This window comes from Ictidomys tridecemlineatus, chromosome 4 (assembly GCF_052094955.1).
Source record: "Ictidomys tridecemlineatus isolate mIctTri1 chromosome 4, mIctTri1.hap1, whole genome shotgun sequence".
Classification (NCBI taxonomy): domain Eukaryota; kingdom Metazoa; phylum Chordata; class Mammalia; order Rodentia; family Sciuridae; genus Ictidomys; species Ictidomys tridecemlineatus.
The window spans coordinates 60,927,014-60,947,617 of NC_135480.1; the positions used below are offsets into that span (position 1 = coordinate 60,927,014).

At 43.6% G+C, this 20,604-nt stretch overlaps 1 protein-coding gene across 2 annotated transcripts in view; it reads right to left on the reverse strand.

The window, feature by feature from the left end:
• Positions 1–20,349, reverse strand: part of Clpb (ClpB family mitochondrial disaggregase) — a 138,773-nt gene extending 118,424 nt beyond the window's left edge. The window contains exons 1-2 of one of the 2 annotated variants that reach the window (XM_040284899.2): positions 19,874–20,349; positions 16,792–16,843 (exon numbers count right to left, since the gene is read on the reverse strand). In XM_040284899.2, the coding sequence (XP_040140833.2) occupies positions 16,792–16,843; positions 19,874–20,279 (458 nt within the window). In that variant the 5' untranslated portion in view covers positions 20,280–20,349. The remainder of the gene's footprint in view (positions 1–16,791; positions 16,844–19,873) is intronic. The other variant, XM_005323160.4, reaches the window with a different exon arrangement.
• Positions 20,350–20,604: the final 255 nt, after the last annotated feature.

Below are 20,604 nucleotides of genomic sequence, written 5' to 3' on the forward strand. Positions count from 1 at the left end.
ATACAAATAGGTTCAAAAGGTCTCCCCCTTGAAAAGACTGACCCGGATAGGAAGTCTGCATTTGTCTCTGGCAGACTGTGTGACTGTGAACAGGTCATCTAACCTTTCTGAACCTCATTCATCTCACTTTATCAGCCTGCCAGACCCCAAAACAAGGGTGCTGAGATGTCCAAAGTAAGTAATATACATGAAACCACTTATATTTTCAAAATGTTACCTGCTGTGATAACAATTGTTCTACTGTTCAAAGTCACACAGCGGAGGAGCTTAGTCACAACCCCAATGAACACTTGCTGGGTTAACTGAATAAAGACCAACACCAGATGACCATTTTTTGACCCATCTCTCTTCCAGAAACTTGGTACTCATTAGAAAGCACAGATGATTCTTTTTTAAACTTACTTTTTTTCAAACTTAATGAGTAGTCACAAAAATAACACCAAAAAAACCCCTTCATATATCAACTCATCTCTTCTTTACATTTGCTTCATTTGTTTTCCTACTCACTCCTTTTCTCCCCTTTTCCCTAGCCCATGTGAGGGTGAATTTCAGACATTATGTGTCTCTCTCTCTCTCTCTCTCTTTTTTTTTTTTTTTTGGTACTGGGGATTGGACACAGGGGCATTCAACCACTGAGCCACATCCCAGCCCTATTTTTAATTTTATTTAGAAACAGGGTCTCACTGAGTTGCTCAGCACCTCACCATTGCTGAGGTTGGCTTTGAACTCACGATCCCCCTGTCTCAGCCTCCCAAGGAGCTAGAATTACAGGCGTGCACCGCCATGCCCAGCAACATTATGACTCTTTACCCCAAAATACTTTAGTATGTATTTCTTAGTACAAGATCATTCTCTTACAGAACCACTAAACCAATGAAGATCAAATTCAAAACATTTAATATTGATATATAGTTGGTTTTCTGTATCCCAGGTTCTGTCCTCAGGGGATTCAATCAACTACACATAGAAAATATTTGGAGGGACAAACTGCATTTATACTGAACATATAAAGACTTTTTGTCATCATTATTCCCTAAAAATATAACAGCCATTTACACAGCATTTATACTGTATTAGGTATTATAAGTAATCTAGAGATGACTTTAAAGTATAAGGAAGGATATGTGTAGGCCATATGTAAACACTAGGCCACTTTATACAAAAGACTGAGCATCCATGTATTTGGGTATCCATGGGGGATCCTGGAACCAATTCCCCATGGATACCAAAGGATGACTGCATTATTTTTATCTTATATACTCCCTATATTCAGATATCTTCAATTATGCTGATATTCCTGTATAGCAATTTCTCCCCTGTGATCCAGATGCAAGCCAGGATCAATATTGGGATCAAACACTGCATGTGTCTTCAGTTTCATCTAGAATAGTTCCTCAGCCTTTCTGAGATTTTCATGTTAATGACTTTTCCCCCCTTACAAAGGCAAGTTTGTTTGTAGAATCCCCTTCAATGTGGACATCAATTTTTTGAGGTATCTCTTCCTATGATTCGTGTATTCATTCCACAAGCTTTTCCTGAGGACTGTCTGTTTCAGGGTTATGAGCAGGGTGCCAAGGGTACTTTGATGGATTCTGCATACCCATGCTTTGGAGGCATTTACTGGACAGTTAAACACTCAGCAAACAGCTAAAATATAAGCAAGGTCCATGTGTGAGCACAGGCCAAAGCAACAAAGCCACAGGGATAACTTCCTGGAGGCAGAGCTATTCCAGAAAGGATGACAGGAGCACAGATTCCTCTAATGATCTCCTGGGATCCTCTCTAGGGCAAACATCTCTGCATTCCTAGTCAGATGTGCAGTGACTAGGATTGAATAAAACATGAAAATCCAACTATCCAAAGCCATAACTCAGGTGGTAACTCAGGACACCCTCACCTGGGTACTTCTGCGCAGGACTATTTGCATGTCCCAGAGACTCAGCAGTTACCTTGGTGACTTGGTGAAAATGAAAGGTCTAACCAGACAACTGAGGTATGGCAAAGGGCTACAGGCGCCACCTACTGGCTCCACTGTGGGTTCAGGGCTGGAGCAAAGGGCAGTGAGACACAATAGTGGCTCAAACTTCTCAAACTAGGTAGGCACCTGAGCCACCTGAGCCACGGTCATGTTCCAGAACCCCACAAGATTTTTCAGTAAATAGACTGTGAAAAGTCAATTATAATTTCTGGCCCCTGAGGGGATGGCAAAGGTTGGTTTTCACTCACTCAACAAAACTCAAGTAACATCTCCTTGAAGCCAGCCCACGAAGGGCACCTCAACAGACCAGACATGAACCTTGCTCACACAGAGCTTTGAGGCAAGGCTGGGGGAGAGAAAATGGCAAAAAAAAAAAAAAAAAACAAACCCAAATAATGTAGTAAGTGTCAAGAATGCTTGAGAGATATTTGCATAGGATCAGCAAGAACAGCAGCATGCTTGACTCTTAATGTCTAGCAAAGCTCTCAAATGATGGGGTTCAAGAGTTTATGTTTCTTGAGCTGCCTGCTATGCCTCAGGCACTTGACATTTATGATCTCATTTGATCCTGTGAATTAGACAAGAAGCTTACATCTCACAGAGGGTAGGTGACTTCAGATTCCATGACTAGTAAGTGGCAGCCTGGGACAGCAGCCCATACTCTTTAAGGAACCACACTGCCTTCCAAGGCACACAGCCCTTGTCACTCCTTTCTTCTCACATTTAGCATGGGACAGTGCACCATAGTTATCTGATGGGACTTCAGTTGACACAAAATAATAAAGAAGGAAAAGCCTTAAGTGAGAAGGTAGTTATTTGCAGACGGAGAAACTCTAATTAGTTCTATTTCCTAAAAACTTCTCCCCTGGAAGAGATTTCTTCTAGTATCAGGATGAAAAGGGCCCAGCCTACCCTTCTTCTTGGCAGTCTCCATACTACCACCAACACATTCATATTCATGTGGCAAAACCATACCTCAAAGTGGCCTTGCCTTTGGCTTAAAGCAAGCTTGGCAAACAAATCTGATTCATGGAATACAAGCTACCTAGGTCCTTAACAGAACCTAGGAACGTAATGCAGCTGCCAAAAGCAGCAAATGGAAGCTCAGGCCATTTTCATAGAAGCGTAAGATCTCCAGCCAAGGGATAACTGCCCTGTCCTCGCAACAACAGCCACACCTAGAATTCAGAGAGGGCACCAAAACATTTTAGGGAATCAGGCTCATGTAGTTTGGAGCACTAGCTCCTAGTATTTAAAGGTCAGGAATAGGAGAACAGAGCCAAGTAGTCCTGGAGCATAGTGCTAGGACCACACAAGGGATGATAGCCCTCCATGTAAGTTCCACGCCAGCTGCTTTCACACACTGTTACTTCAGAATTCATCACAAGATAAAGCCATTTTCTGTTAAGTAAAAATGCCTTTACTTACATTACCAGTACTACCCAGAAAAACCTTTCCACAAAGCTGCTGCTTATGTCCAAATGCTCTCTATCTCTAGGTCCAGACTAAAGGTCACCTTGTTGACAAAGCACTACCTTCTTATATGTACTAAATATAATTCTCTTCCTTGAAAGGCAGAGATCGTCGTGATATATTCCGTATCCTCCCCAAAGCTTAGTGAGGCATATTGTTCATGTCAGGCCATTAGCAGTGAATAAATGCCAAAGAAGATACACAAATGATCGATAAGCATATTAAAATGCTCCACAATATGCCATCAGTGAAATGCAAATAAAAACCATAATGAGATATCACTTCAAACAAATTAGAATGGCCACAATAAAAAATATAGATAGAACTAGTGTTAGAGAAGATCTGGGAAACTGGGACCCTCTTACACTAGTCTTGAGAATGTAAAATGTTGCAGTCACTTTGGAAAATCAATTTGGGGGTTCTTATAAATAAGGAGTTCCTAAATTACCCAGTAACTCCATATCTATGTATATACCCCAAAGACATGAAACCACAGATTCACAAAAAACCTGTATGCAAATGTTCACAGCAGCCTTATTCAAAATGGCTAAAAATTTACAACTTAATATTTGCAACTGAAAAATGGACAAATCAAATGTGACAGACATACATGGAATATTACTCAGCCATAAAAAGGAATGAAGACCTGACCACATGCTACAACGTGGATGAATCTTGAAAATGTTATGCTAAGTGAAAGAAATAAGACACAAAAGCTATATATTGATAATTCCACTCATGTGAAATGTCCAGACTAGGCAAATTGATAGAGACAAAGTAGATCAGTGATTGCCAGAGGCTGGGGGACCGAGAGAATGAGATATGACTCCTAATGACACTGGATTTTTGTTTATTTGTTTTAAGAGTGATAAAATTGGGCTGGGGATGTGGCTCAAGTGGTAGTGCGCTCGCCTGGCATGCGCGCAGCCCGGGTTCGATCCTCAGCACCACATACAAAGATGTTGTGTCCGCCTAGAACTAAAATAAAATAAATATTAAAAAATTCTCTCTCTCTCTCTCTCAAAAAAAAAAAAGGGTGATAAAATTTTCTGAAATAAGTCCATGGTAGGGTTGCACAATCTGGTATTAAAATTCATTGAACTGTACACTCTAGTGGCAAATTTTCTGGTATGTTATATTTCAAATGAGAAAAAGAATGAATGAATGCATGTTCAACCAGAATCTACTTATCTTAGGAGGCAGAGAACCCCTCAGACCTAGAGGTGCCCAAGAGGACTAGATGCTGATCATCAGAGAAGCTACCAGTGGATATGAATAAGCAGAGGAAGTAATGCTGGAGGCAAAGGTTGGGATCTTGTCTAACCCAGGTAGTGGATATGACTGAACCAGGGGTCTGAACTGGGAAAGGATCCTGCCCTGCAGGCTAGATTCTGAGCCCCTGGGAAGTCCAGGGGCTTCCCTCAATTGTTTGTGCTTCACTTCCTATTACTGCTCACTGTCCATCTGCAAAGGATGGTCAAACACACAGACTTCCCAGGAGGCCTGGGTGCTAACCTCCCAAACAAAAGAGCATTGAGATGGAAGGCTCAGCCCAGCCTCAAAGAGGATTCTTATGCAACCTTCCTGGGCCTCCCATCCACATGAATGGAGGCTCTTGGCGACCAGTCAGTCTGCCCAGCTGTTGCCTAGAGCTGTGCTCTCCTGCTGGGCAGCTTTTGGAGAATAAACACGTTTCAATCAACCGATCAATCAACGGGTAGGGTCAGACTATCTGTATCATGTGCCTTCTGAGGCCCAGCCAGCCAAGTGTAACATGCTATGGTGAAGCAGGTGCTATGGTGCCATCCACCTTGCTGTGACAGGGCTCACAACCTAGGTGAAGCAACTAGAGATAGGCAAAAAGGCAACTCACTAAACACGATACTGTACAGTTCAGTCTCTAAGGTCCATGGGAATTCTGATACAAAAAGATCAACACACAGTGAACTGTAGTGAGAAAAGTACTTACGTGTTTAAATCACGACTAGCTGTGAGGCCACAGGCAGGCACTGAATCTAATCTGCCCATACATTAAATTTTCTCATTTAAAAAACAGACAAAACACGGGGCTGGGGTTGTAGCTCAGTGGTAGAGCGCTTGCCTAGCATGTGTGAGGCACTGGGTTCGATTCTCAGCACCACATATAAATAAATAAAATGAAGGTCCATCAACAACTAAAAAAAAAATAGACAAAACACAATCTGTTCCACAACACAATGGCAAGGAACAAAGGTATCTAGCAGTCAGCTTCAAGTAGAACAACTATTATTACTAGCGTAAGGTTTCTGAAAGAGGAAGGGCTTGAGGTGGGCAATGTAGCACCGATAGGATTGAGATAGACAGCAGGATGGGGTGGACCGGAAGACGCAAAAGTTCACCGCAGTCTACATTTGGCTCGGTGAGAAGCCAGAATGGAGGGTCCTCTTGGGAGGGTGAGAAGGCCAAGTGTGGCTGGTGAGGGTTAGGGACAATTTGAGGAAAATCTGTATTGAGGGGAAGACAGACAAGGAGTCGGGATTTGACAGTTTTTCTTCAGGAACCTATTGGATTCCCTTTAGCTAGAAAATACCTAAAAAATTCCTAACAGGAAACTGGATCCTGGGTAGGTCACTCTTAAAATGAAGGGACGGATTACTTCCTAAGTGGGCAACTTTATTTTTTGTTTTTTAATTTGGATTTCTTTTCTTTTCTTTGCAACTTTGGTTTCATCATCCGTGAAGTGGGCTGATACATGTAGGGATACATGTGAGCCTTTAGTGATAAAGGCCTTACCTAGTGCTTGACACAAAAAAGTCATTCAAAAATAGTAGCCACTGTTCATAATATTAACAATGTTATTAAAATATTTCACAATTGTTAAAAACTGTTTTGTGTTATTACATATAAATAAATAAAAGTAATAATATATCCAAGAAATTGTTATTAGATATATTATAAACACTAATTAAAATTCTAAATATATATGGTAAAAGCCGTGGTAAAACTAAGCAAACTCAGCTCTGCGTGAGTTTTTTTGCCCATCTTAATATTCACTAACGGTCATCAGTTTGGGGAGGTGTTTCTGAAGGCTTACACTAAAAGCTAAAAAATGTAGTGAGTAAAAGCTGAATATACAGAAAATTTACAAAACCAAAAATTCTGCCCATTATCTTAATTTTATTAATTACGGAGAAAACAATGTGATTAAAAACACTAAATAACAACACCTACTATATACTGAACACCTGCTCTGTGCTAGGCATGGTACTAAGTAGAAATTATATGCATTTTCTCATTAACTCCTCACAGCAATGGTGTGGAGTATCATCCCTACCATGCAAATGAAGAATCTAAGATTACAAAAGATCAGGTAATTTTTCCAAGGTCATGGAGCATAGCTCCAGTAGCATAGCTGGGATTAAAATCTTGTTTTGTCAGACTCCAAGGAACTTAACTGCTGATTTCTGCCAAAAGCCACTTGGGCAGAAGCACAAGAAAGTACCATTTATTGCCTTAAAAGAGGACTCTGATCCTAGGACCCCTGCTCAGAAGGGTGAAGAGTGAAGAAAGCTTGACTGTTTTCAGTCATCTTGGACTTCTATCTGCCCCAACTTCCAGGAAAATTCCTTGGTGAAAAAATCCAACTGGTTTCAACCTTGCTGACAGGATCTGCATTATAGCCATGATGGAGCTGAGATTTTATAAGAGCAGCTCTTGGGCCAAAGCAATGACAGAGCCTGGCAACCACCCCTGGGCCTTGGGGGATTGCAGCTTTATAGCCTACACTGCCTTGAAGGGCAAAACCGTGCCCAAGACGATGCAGGTGCACTCTCGGAGGCAGGTACTTACACTGGTTCCTGATGTTTCTCAGCCACTGGAAGGGTTGCCGACCATCTCACTCCCCCAGCTCTAACTCAGCTCCACTGCTGACAGAATAAAGACGAAGCTCCTCCGTGTGGTGTCATGTCCTATCCCACCTGGCTCCAGGCACCTTCCTCTAGCTGCAGTCCCATAGGCCTTTTTTAGTCCTTTGTAATTGCCATGCTTCCTCCTCCCACAGGGTTTTAGTAAACTAAGGTTTCTTCTGTCAGGAAAGCTCTTCCCATCTTCTTCACCTAGGAAACTCTTCCTTATCCTTCACTTCAGAGTGCAAAATCCCTCTGGGGAGGGGAAATCTTGGTCATTTGTCACAGTAGCAACTTCACATTTGTAGGATAAATGTCTGACTAGGCTTTAAGCTCTATGAAGCAAAGCCTGTACATATTTTTGGCTGACCCCTGACTGATCCACCTAGCAGAATACCATACATAGTAGGTGTTATTTGTTTAATTAATTAGTGATTAAACAACTTCATTGTTACATTTTGCTTATTTCCAAGGGAGGTTAGTTCTCTGGTTTGTTTACAGGTTTGTTTACTTAATTAGAGGTACTGGTAATTGAAGCCATGAGTACTCTTACCACTGAGCTACATCCCAGCCCTTTTAATTTTTATTGTAGACAGGGTCTCACCATGTTGCCCAGGCTGGCCTCAAACTTGTATCCTCTTGCCTCAGCCTCCTGAGTAGCTGAGATTACAGGGTGTGCAACTCTCCCTGGCTGTTTACAGTTTATTACAATTGTGATAACTACTAAAGTATATGCTCTTCCATTTACAAAACATTTTCAACAATATTCAACATGTCATTCCTAATTATTTACACACACAGTGCTGAACAACACAGCAACAGTACTGAGAGAAACAAGAAAACAAACCACCTATCTCAACAGAAGGTATTAAGTGTTCACAGAGGAAGTATAAGGAGCTATAGGAACATACAGGAATTTGAATGTGACAGTGATGACCCAAAGCATGAATGATTTTTTTTTCTTTCTTTCCTTTTTTTTTGTTGTCATACTGGGGATTTAACCCAGGTTGCTAAGGCTGGCCTTGAACTTGGGCTCTTCCTGCCTCAGCCTCTTGAGTGAGATTACAGGCATACACATGACACCTGGAGGTATGAGTAATTTTGAATTCAAAGTTGTTTACCTGCCTGGGACTCTCAAGAGAGCCCAGAGGACGGTCAGACAGGTATCATTAAAGGTGGTTTATAGTGGAGGCCTCTGAGGAAGTTAAAAATTTAGCCGGAGGTCACACAGTCCAAAAGTAGTAGGGCCAACACTGGAGGTTCAAGCCCAGGGTTAGGCTCCCCCTTGAGTGACATTCTGCTACTGCCAAGCCCATCACAACTTGCTCTGGCTGTTCTCTGTTCCTAAGCTCTACCAAATACACAACTTTGGACTGCTGGGCTTTAGGGCAGCTGACATTCAAATAACGTGCATGAGGGCTGCGGGTATAGCTCAATAGTAGAGCACTTGCCTAGCATGCACAATTCCATGGGTTTGATTCTCAGCACCCGGCCCCCAACACACACAAAAAAAACCCCTGTGAGTTACACTCTTCCTTTAAAAAAACTGTGTATAATAATCTTAAATCGCTGTAACTATAGACATCGAATTATAGGAAATAATGTCCTTGAGGCCTTGACCTCTGGTCTAGCCTAAGACAAAGGTTTCAATCTACTGCAAGGCTCAAGGACATTTACATATTTACTGATTAAGAGAGCAGGATGTTTTGGTTGCTCTGATGCCGTCATTAATATCTTCCCATCCAGCCAAAACGATACAACAATCGATAAACAGACAGCCTCTCAGAGGCCCAGAGACAGCCAAATGCATTTACCAGCCAGGGCTTTTGTTAATTAGATAAAATCCTCGGATCAATGTGTAGAACGTTTACCTATGCTGTAGCTAAACACATTCTGGACACCTCAATCCTGTACATGGACAGCAAGTGCCTCAAGCTGGAGCATTTGGGGACAAGAACCAACCCAAGCCATGGATGCAGAGCTGGAATAAATGTGTTTATCCCTCAACACAGGCTCTTTCTTTTTTTCCTAAGTGTAAACCCAATCAGAATTTTTCCCCCCAAAGCCATCTAGTAAACCAGTTTAAGCTGTTATGAAGTCCTTTATTTTCGAAAACCATCAAGCCAGAAACTAAAATAAGACACTAAAATAATCTCTTAAATGATAATTAAGATTTTGAAAGGCAGCATGGTAAGTATCATGGGAAGACCCATAATTCAACTGCCTAGGTGACATTTCCATTTGACTATCTCACGAACACGTTAAATTCCACCTGTTTAAAATTGAACTCATTATCCTTCCCTTATTCCCAACCCATTCTTCCTCCAGGATCCTCATCTCAGTGAATGGCAATAGCATCTACAAAGATGATCAAGCCTGAAGACTGAAATTCATTAACACTTTCTCCTCCCCAGTCAATCATATCAATCCTATTCATCCATACAATACTTACTGTACTAGGCACAGACTCTAAGCTAACCATCACAAGTTCTATCCAGATAACGTCCTCCATTTTTGCTACTAACATTGTAGTCCAAGTCACATCATCTGTCTGGACCTTTCCAGTTTCTTTTCAACCAGTCTTATCATCTTCACCATGGCTTTCCACCAATCTGGTCTTCACCAAGCAACCAGATGATCTTTAAAAATTACAATTTACATCATGTGTACCTATCTGTTAGTCTCTCTCACACATGCACATATGGCTTAAAATTCCTCAGAGGTAGCCCACTTAGAACAAAAATTAAAACTGTTAACATGGTCTAGAGACCCTGTGTGGTATGATCCTTGCTTAACTTTACAACTTAATTTCATACCACTTCTCCCCCTTGTTCTCTGGAGTCCAACATATTGGCCTTCTCTTGATTTAATTTCTCCACATCTCTTCTTAATTCAGGGCCTTGTACCTGCTCTTCCTTCTAACTAAACTTCCTTCCACCTTTCTTTTTCTTTATTCTTTAGAGTTAACCTCAATCTCATTTGCTCAAAAGCTTTCCCTTACTGATACACACTATGCCTCCAAGAAGCCTCCTGTATTCAAGGTTAGACCCCATAGTGTCTTGTACTTCACTTTTTAAAGAAAGTTTATCTAAGAAGAAAAAAAAATGGGATATAATTTACATACTATAAATTCCACCCATTTAGAAATGTGCAATTGGATTGTTTTTAGTATATTTAGAATTGTTCAATCACAACTACAATTGCACTCTAGAACATTTTCACCTCACCAAAAAGAACTCTGAACCCACTGGCAGTAATTCCTCAGTCCCCTTTTCTGATCTCCTACCTGGCTCAGCAATTACTTTATTTCCATGAATTTTTCTGAACATTTTATATAAATAAGATCATAAAATACATGGCTGCTATAGCCAGAATGTTTATGACCCCCCTCCCCCCAATTCAGGCAACAACCTACTCTCCAATGTGATAATATTTGAAGGTGAGGTCCTGTAGAGGTTAAGTAGGTCATGAGGGTAGAACCCTACTAGACGGGATTAGTAACCTTATAAAAGAGATGGGGTGGGGGCTGGGGTTGTGGCTCAGCAGTAGGGCGCTCACCTCACATGTGTGAGGCCCTGGGTTCAATCCTTAGCACCACATAAAAATAAATAAATAAAATAAAGGTATCGTGTCCAACTACAACTAAAAAGTAAATATTTTAAAAATATTTTATAAATATTTTTAAGTGGACACAACATCTTTATTTTACATTTATGTGGTGCTGAGGATTGAACTCAGTGCCTCAAGCATGCTAGGCAAGTACTCTACCACAGAGCCACAATCCCAGCCCCCCTAAAAAATAAAAGAGAGATCTCAGAAAGTTCCCTTATGCCTTCTGCCACGTGACAACACAGTATAACGGCCATCTGTCAAGCAGGAAGTGGGCATTAGAAAAAATATCTACCAGAGCTTTCCAACCTCCAGAACTGTGAGAAATACATTTCTATTGTTTATAAGCCACCCAATCTATCACATTTTGTTACTGTAATCCAAGACTTCAAGACAGTAGACTTTTGTGACTGGCTTCCTTCACTTAGCATAATGCTTTCAAGGTTCATCCATTTTGCAGTATATCAGTACTTTCTTTCTTGAAATTGACAAATAACATTATGATATATGGTTTTATCATATTTTTATTTATCTACTCATCAGTTAACAGACTGGCTTTGAGGTTGTTTCCATTTTGGGGATGTTATGAAAAATGCTGCTGTGAACATTTACGTACAAATACATTAATGTCCATGTTTTCATTTCTTTGGGATATATATACCCTAGAGCAGACTTGCTGGGTCATAAAGTAACTCTATGTTTAACATTTTGAGGAACTGCCAAGCTGTTTTCCAAAGTGGCTATACCATCTTTACACCCCCTCTATAGCATGTATGAATATTCCAATTTCTCTATATCCTTGACGGCATTTGCTTTTGACAATCTTTTTTATTATAACCATTCTAATGAGTACAAAGTGGTATCTCACTGTGGTTTTTATTTGCATGTCCCTGACTAATGATGTTGAGCATCTTTTCATATGCTTGTTGGTTACTTGTATATATACCTTGAAGAAACGTCTATTCAGATCCTTTGTCCATGTTTAGGTAGATTATTTTCTGTTTTGCTTTGTTTGCAGTACTGGCACTGAACCCATAGGCACTCTGCCACTGATCAACATCCCCAGCCCTTTATATTTTGGGACCGAGTCTCTCTCTCAGAGTCTTAAAACTTGCAATCTTCCTGCCTCAGCCTCCTGAGTAGCTGGGATTTCAGGCATGTGTCATCATGCCCAACTAGGATCTTTTCACATTCTTTTATTATTATTATTATTATTTGTTATTTTTACGTTTAAAAAATTTTGTAGTTGTAAATGCATAGCATGCCTTTATTTTATTTGCTTATTTTCAAGTGGTGCTGAGGATTGAATCCAGTGCCTCACAGGTACAAGGCTAGTGCTCTACCACTGAGCTACAGCCCCAGCCTTCTTCTTACATTTTTGATGTTAGCCTGTGAAGCACATAAGTTTTAAATTTTGATGCAGTCCAATTTTTTTCCCCACTTTGGTTGATACTATATCTAAGGCAGGTTTGCCTAACCCAAAGTGACAAAGATTTAATTCTATGTTTTCTTTTAAGAGTTTTACTGCATTAGCATTTACATTTAGCTCCAGGAATCTTTTTTTAAATTTTAAATTTATTTATTTATTCTAATTTTTTATACATGACAGCAGAATGCATTTCAATTCATAGTACACATTTGGAACACAATTTTTCATGTCTCTGGCTGCATGATTGTTTGGAGTTCATTTCTACATATGGTATTAGGGTCCTCTTTTCTTACCAAGGGAGATTTAAGCTTACCTAAGTATTGTTTTTCACTGGTTTGGTCAGAAGGAAATGTGATCTCCACCTGAGAAGAGTCTTTTGCATATGCCTACTCAGTTGTCCCTGTATCATTTACTGAAAAGATAAACTTTATTTCACTTTTGAAGTACATAGAGTTCTCTGGCTCCCAACTGGACTGTAAGTACCAATAGGACAAGGATTGTACTGGTCGTGTTCACTACTGTGTCTTCAGCACTCAGCCAACACCTAGTTCCTAACAAGCACTCATTGACATTGGTTGCATAAATTAATAATTACTAGTAATAATAACTCTACAATTCACAGGTTCTAGCTATTATCATCTCCACATGACTTAGACTCATACAACTCATACACTGCAGCAGTCCCTACACTTTCCTGTCTGTAGCACAGATCACACTTTTGCCAAAGGATCTGTCACTGAGGTCAGGAATCATGCCTGCTTGGGTATCCCCTGTGCCAAGGAGAGGACCCAACATATGGTAAATGCTCAGCAAATGTTTATCAGATGAACAAATGGAGAGAAAGGGCAGAGGGTAGAGGTCTAAGACTGATACCACCAAGTCTCTTTCATCACAGGCTGGGCTGATAAACAACTGAGTTAGCTACTTAGCAGAAGCCCAGCTTCTCCACTGCTAGTAGAAGAAAATAGGCAGGAATGTTGTTTTTCATTGGTTTGATCAGAAGGAAATGTGATCTCCACTGGAGAAGAGGAGTCCTCAAATGGCTCAGCCTGAGCCCAGACAGATGTGCCCTCTGTTTCGGGTGAGTGGCTCTTCAGTTCAGAAACCAGGTTCAGGTTTGGGCTGAGCCCAGGAGCAGGGCCACCTGCTCACTATCAACAGGTAGGATGGGGGCCAGGCTTCCACTTCTGAAGTGCCAGGACTGGATGAACTTACAAAGTTTAAGTGCCTCAGGGAGGAGGGAGAGAGGGAAGGAGAAAGGGCAAAGAGACCCAGACTCCCTTTCATGCAACCAATGGGGAGGCAACCAGTGGGAGTAAGGACCTCTCGCTTCAGTTACACTGAAATGAGTAAAGCAATTGAGTTCTCCTGTGCTAGCACATATGGTAAAACAGACTTTTAGGGCACCAGACTTTTGTTCCTGCCATGGTGAGAAACACAATCCTGTGGTTAAAAGTAAAATGTAGCCCATGAAACTCTTAACAAAGTGTTGTGAGTGGTAGGTTCTGCCAATCCCACACATCATTAGCCAGATTCACATAAAGCAAGTCAATGGTGCCCACATATCAGCGCCAGTATCAGAAGACTGGCTTGATGGTCACACACTCTGTGAGGATCTGGGATCAGTTCCTGATTAGGTCAGCATGTGGACTTCATTGGTTTTCCTGTGTGGACTATCTACCCCTCAATCCTGATGTTCAGCCCTGCCCCCCCACCCTGACCTCCAACTTCTTTTCTAGATTGCCTTCCTGCTACATATTGGCATGGCCCTTTTTATCCAACCCTCATAGTCTTACAGATCAGAGGGAATGGTAGAGTAGGGGAAGGAAAACATATCACCCAGCTGAGAGGAATCCAGGAAGGTTTCACAGAGAGGCAACACCTGAACTGAGCCTTGAAGGCTGCCAGAACTCAGGCAGATGATCACTGAGCACAGAGATGCTGTGTGAAGGTCCTACGTCCAGGGCCCAGGGACTATAGACTTTTGAGTGTTCTAAAGAGGAGGATGAAGCACTTCCTCCTGAACAGTGCCTATCCAGAGCTCTCCTGAGGCTCTGGACTGAAGAAAGGAGATGATGGAGGTCAGAACAGAGACATACACAGCAAGAATCCCAAGACAACATGGAAAGAGTAGAATATTATTCACTAGATCCTTCTTTTATTCCAAATACTGAATCAATGACCATACCAATCATATATATGGTGTCTCAATCATGTGTAAATTAAAAAAAAAATTCTATTCCACTATAGGCCAATCTAATGGGCAGAGCTAAGGGTCAGGGCACAGAGGAACTAATAAGTAGCTACAAGAAGCAACTGTGCAGAGTCTAGGGCACAGATAGGCTGAGTAAAACTTAAGGTTTCCTTCTAGTAAGGATGGTCAGGCCATCCCTATACTTACCTCTTCCAACACCTGCTCTGTTAGCAGGAAGAACTGTAATTTGGTGGGTTACTTGTCTGTTTGAGACCACAGCCAGATTACCACCCTCACCCCACACCATCTATAGTGCCCAGCAGACGTCAACTCAATTCTTTCAGAAGCAAGAACTGCTTTGGTGAGGCAGGAACAATGTGCTCTCAGGCCTTTATCACCTTGAATCTGTCTTATTAAAACTGTCTCTCCACAGAGCTGTCTCAGCTTTTCCCCATTCAGTTCATCCTTTAGCTCTCGGAAACAGTCCTAACCAAGCAGAGTCAGTCCCCTGCTCAAAAACTCCCATGTCTCCCCACTGAGGGTCTGAAAACCCTCAACCTGGACAGGGCAGGCTGTGCACATTCCAGCCTCTCTCAAGTCACCTTCCCTCTTTCCCCACACCCTGCACCAGCTCCACAGAGTCCCCTGGCCCAGCAGGCAGCCAGGCTCGCCTGCCTCTGCCTTTGCTCAGTCTGTCCCTGCTCTGTGGTGCTGTGTGAGATAGGGGCTGCAGGGAGGGTCGGTGTCTCACTCATCTCTGACTTCCTCACATGCAGTGAAGGGAGATTCTGACCGAGTCAGCCTGACCAAGGGAGTTGAGGAACAAGAGGGAGGAAAGCAAGATAGAGACCGGGGACCTCCATGAAAGGGCCCAAGAGACACTGTCCACACCAGCAAGAATGAATGTCCAGAAGAGTTCTCTGGGCTAGCCAGGGAGAAGCAGGCACCTTGCAGCTACCAACAGGTGATTCCAGGGTCAGCAAGAGCCAGTTTCCACCCCCTTGTTTCCCTTCTCTTGCAGCAGAATGAAGCAGGGCTCATTTGTTTCTGGGGGAATGGAGATGCCACACACAGCCTGCAGTTATGAATGGCTCTTATAATAACAAGATGACATCTGTGCTTGGTTTTTTAAGATGCATCATCGCATGTTTATTAAACTATTGCTCCATCATATTTATTTGGCTACAAAACAACTCCCAGCCCATACTTTCAAAAGTGGTTTATTAAAAACTAAGCTTTGAACATTAATACTCAAAAGCACCCCTGAGAATCAATAATAATGCTGCAGATAAAATGAAAGGGAATCAAAGCAGTAAGTCTTGGTGGGGCCGTGGCTGCCTTTCAGCACTCTCTTATATATTCGAGCTGCTGGAGTGGGAAGAGTACCAAGTGTCAGTGGTACTGGGGTACAGGGATAGTTGCCCCAAACATCTAACTTCCTAAGATTTGGATGTGATGGTAGAGAAAAGGGGGTGTCCTATGGCCACCCAAATCTACTCAAAGGGCCAAAAGATGTCAAGATGAGGGACAGAAGGGGTCAGTAGTTTCTTCAACCAGTGGCCCCTAGCTGACACACTCTATGCTGTCCCAGTCTCAGCATTATCCAGGACAGATTCTGCCCTGTCCCTGGCACCAGAATGAGCTTTGAGTTGAGTCCAGTCCCTGTGCTTAAAAACAAGACAAACCTCAAATACAAAACTTCATGGCCCCAAAGGACTAGCTGAGTCAGTGAGGCTGGAGAACGGCAGTCTTCCCCTGGCAGGACTCAACATGGGCACCCCAGCCGTGAGTGAAGACAGGCCTTTCTAGCCCCAGGGCCTCTGGCACAAAGGTCTCTTCCAGCTTCCTTCTAAATCCACAAGCCTCTCTCCATGGGTGCCCACCTGCACCCCACCCAGGCAACAAGCAATAACATGTGCCCCTTCCACAGAGGAACAAAACAAACCAGATGATCCAGAGAAGGACCCACAGGATGTGGAGGGGAGTCTAAATAATCCCTGCAGAAGACTCGGGATATCTGGGAGTTTCCTCCCTACTAAAATATGTAAGGGCTGACCCTGGGCCAAGGGAGTTCAGGTGACTCTGATGCTACAGGGAAATCACAGGGGACAGTTCACAGCTTAAGAGTGAGGACTTCTTCCAAGGCAAAGTCATCACATGAGGAAGGGGCTCACCTGCTCAGCCCCTCTTTGGGGGAGAGCAAGGCCTGGGGGCCAACACTCACCTGCTGACCTCCTGAACATTGTTGGCACGGGCAGCTTCCATCAGGGCTGCATCTGAAGAGAGAGGGGGCGCTGATCAGATGGCTGGCCAGGACCTTCTCCTCAGGGCTGCTTCATCATCCCTCCCCACCTGGGATCCACTGCTAGCAATCTGACTTCCATATCTTTCTCTAAGGGAGCCCGAACTCTCCACTGCTCCCACCACACAGGGGATGTAGGTAAACTGCTAGCTCCACACCTCACCCAGATAAATACTTAGAATAAAAATGAGCTGCTCTTCATAGCTCTAAAACTCTGTGAAAGTGTATTTTCTATTACTATGGTTGTTATTATTAACCATTTCCTGACCATGTCTCACTCTTTCCCTATTTCTTAGTTCTGAATCTTGATGTCACAGGTCACAAACCAAAGGGAGGGAAGAGAATGGACAGCGACAGGCAAGGGTGTAGGCCACTCTACAAATGGAGAAAGCCTCAACTAGGAATCATTGAGACCTCGCCCCAACCTATTCACCATCTACCTACCATGTGCCCCTTTCTCTCAAAACCACAGGTTCCCAGACTACAAAGCAGAGACAATAATCTTTACCATGCCAGTCTCACAAAGATGCTGAGACAAAATGATGGTTAAAAAGTCTGCAAACTCTTTGGGGCCAAGTTCAGAGAAGGAAAGCCCAAAGCACAGGAGTCAGAACCTTAGACTCACCAGGCCTAGCAGAACAGCAATGTGCAGCTGGCAGGCTGTTGGCATCACCTTGTGGCCACAAAGAAGAACTGCCAGACTTGGAAAATTTCAAAAGTCAACAGTAAAGGCACAACTCTTTCAAACAGTCCAATACTAAATGCCCCATGGAGCCCTCTGTGCCCAGCCTAGTTCTGAGATAGTGGACTGACTCCTACCCAGCCCTACTTCAGGAGCTCTCCGTCCAGCCAGTCAGCTAGTGAGATGTGGGAGAAACAAGATCTGAGCTCTAGTTCCAGTTCCAACAATTATTGTTTTAGCGAACTCCTGAGCCTCAGTTTCCTTATCTGCGTAAGAGATAAGATACCCACCTTATCATAATATGAAAACCATTTCAGACACTGGTGCCTTCACCTACCTCCTGGCCTACATCTCAGGGCCAGGTCTTTCCTCCTTACCTTATATGACTGTTCTTCAAACACACACCAAATTATGCTCAGACAGTCTCCAGCTAGAAGGAAAATACCCCTTTCTCAAAGATGGCTCTACCCATTCTCCCCTCGCTCTGCAGATAAAAATAGCTTCTCCAAAGTCCGAGTGAGTAAGAAATGTGCCAATTAAAACCAGGGCCTCCTGGCTTTTGAAGGGTCCAGTTCTACTACACAGTGCTGAGGGATTTAGCTCAAAACCCTGAGTCAGGGGACGGGGTAGCTGGCAAGTCAGAAGGGTTGGAATTGTTCATGGTTTGGATTATTATTGAATTTTCTTGGGGAAATTCACAAGAACTTCTTAGGCAAGTCTCTAGTAACTTTCCTCCAGTTCATCTAAACACACTGGCCTCTGGACATTCCCTGCTTAGCAAACTTCCATGGCTCTCCATAGCATACAGAAGAATCCCAAACCAATCCACATCCCTCATCTGCTCTCACCGCATTCCAAAAACCTCATCCTCCACCCACTGGCCACTGCTAGCTACTGGCAACCAACTACTAGCGAAAGCCTTTGCATGGAATACAACCCAACTCAAGACACATTTACTAAGTAGCCACTAAGTTCCAGACACTGGTGGGCAAATAACACATAAGTGTTAGAAAAACTTGGTAGTATCAACCTGAAAGAGAAGGTAAAATGCATTCCCTGTTCTCAAGGGGCTCTCTTTTTCTTTCATCCCCTGCCTCATTCTGCAAGCTTTCCTGGCCCTGCTAGCCCTCTGCTCCTCCAACAACACATAACACTACTCAATAGCTCTGTACACTGAACTATCTGCACCATTCCCTTAACTGACTTTCATGTTAAATTAGAACTTACCATATACCTCACTCAAAACTAGGCACAAGAAGGTATCACCCAAAATTGTGACAAATTACAGAATCGTAGCTGCCTAAGCTAGAAGAGCCCTTAGAGTCTATTTTAATGCCCTTATTTTGTAGAGAGGTCCAATGAGAAGGAGCAAGAGTTCATATTAATGAGGGGAAGAATTAGACCCAAAACAAGATCCCTAGTGTCCTCCCTTCTATTCAAAACACTTCCTTTACAGTTGTCACATCCTACTGAATAAACAAATGTAAGTCCAGGCAGTCCCCAATTTTGCTCCAAGGTCTCAGAGTTTGGAATGAATCTATGGACAACGTGCCTCAGTACCTTTCTTAAGGACAACTGAGAACTAGAGTGGTTGGGCTCAGGCAGGCGAGAAGTCTGGCTCCCCACCCACTCTCCCGGCCCCTGCTTAGCTCCATGAACCCAGCTGAGAGGCCAATCTGGGTCAACCACATTGACAACCCCACTGCTCTTGGTCTCTAGGGATCCAACTTCCTTCTTCTGCCAACTGCCCTACACGCAAGATTGACTCAAGTCTGAGAACAGGTATAGCAAAACCCTAAAAGACTAATGCCACCGCACTCCAGGAGGAGTCAAAATAACACTACTCTAAGTACTGAAAAATCATCCTTCACTATAGGTATAGAAAGGAGTAAGGGATCAAACTGGCACTGGAATCAAGTCTCTTCCTTTCTCGGGCCATTGCAGGCAGACAACTTCTTTACAGCAGTTAGTTCTTGCCCTTAAAACTGCTTGTGGCTTTCTGGAGACGTTTTGAAAGACAGAATATCAGCGCACAAAAGGACCATGCTGTAATCAGATGTTTAGTCCAATGCCCCCATTGTTCAGATAGACAAAGTGATACCCAAAGAGAGGAGGCTGACCTATGAGGGGAGATTAAAGAATTCCGAGTTGGTGAGCTCTCCAATGCAACACCCTGCCCCTGAAATCAGATGATGTCTGGTCTGGGTCCTTCCAAGACTGAAGATATGCAGGTCTAAATCGATAAGTACCTCCACCCTCCAAAGATGCGGATCAGGACACTCCTCCCGCATCTCCCTTCCTTGAACCTGGCCCCATAATCACCTTTGTTGGACGAACTCTTGCTGTAGCAGTGAACCACCAGTGCTGTGGCGAGGGCCCACATGCCCAGCCCGGCCCTGTTAGAGACACCCTTCCAGCTGTCCTGTCCCGGGAGGGTTTCTTCGGGGATAGGTAGGCGTCCACAGGGGGCAGCAGACAGGAGCTGGTTCTCGGTGCATCCTCCTCGGCGCCCCCAGGTGGCTGCCCCTCGACCAAGTGGTAATGCCGAAGATGTTCCGGGGCGCCCCCCGGCGGCCGCTCTCAGCCACTGCGGCTCCCCGCGTCCCCTGGTGGTTACGCTCCGGCCGGAGACACCTCCGTGGCTCTGAAGCGTTGCGGACCTGAGCAGCCGGAGGAGGAGCTGCGGCGCCGGCGCCGTTCTCCTCAACACCAGGAACCCCAGCATCATGACAGCTGCTTCAATAACCCCCTGGTGCCGGCCCCTGTGCTGGCCACGACCAACATGGCTGCCGCGGCACGTTCGAAGACGCCGCGAACGGGGTGGGGCTGCGCACAACCTCACGGGAGTGGTAGTCTGCAAGCCCTAAGATCTTTCCGCAGGCGGAGATCGAATAAACTACATTTCCCAGAAGGCAGCGGGATTGCGTCACAAAGTCGGCTGATTGAGAGGAGCCCGGGGCATGTGGGGAAATGGAGTTCAGAGGGAGGGGCGCGGCGAAAAGAAAAAGGCTACGATGGGGCGTGGCAATTAGAGTTACGAGATTCCAATCTCA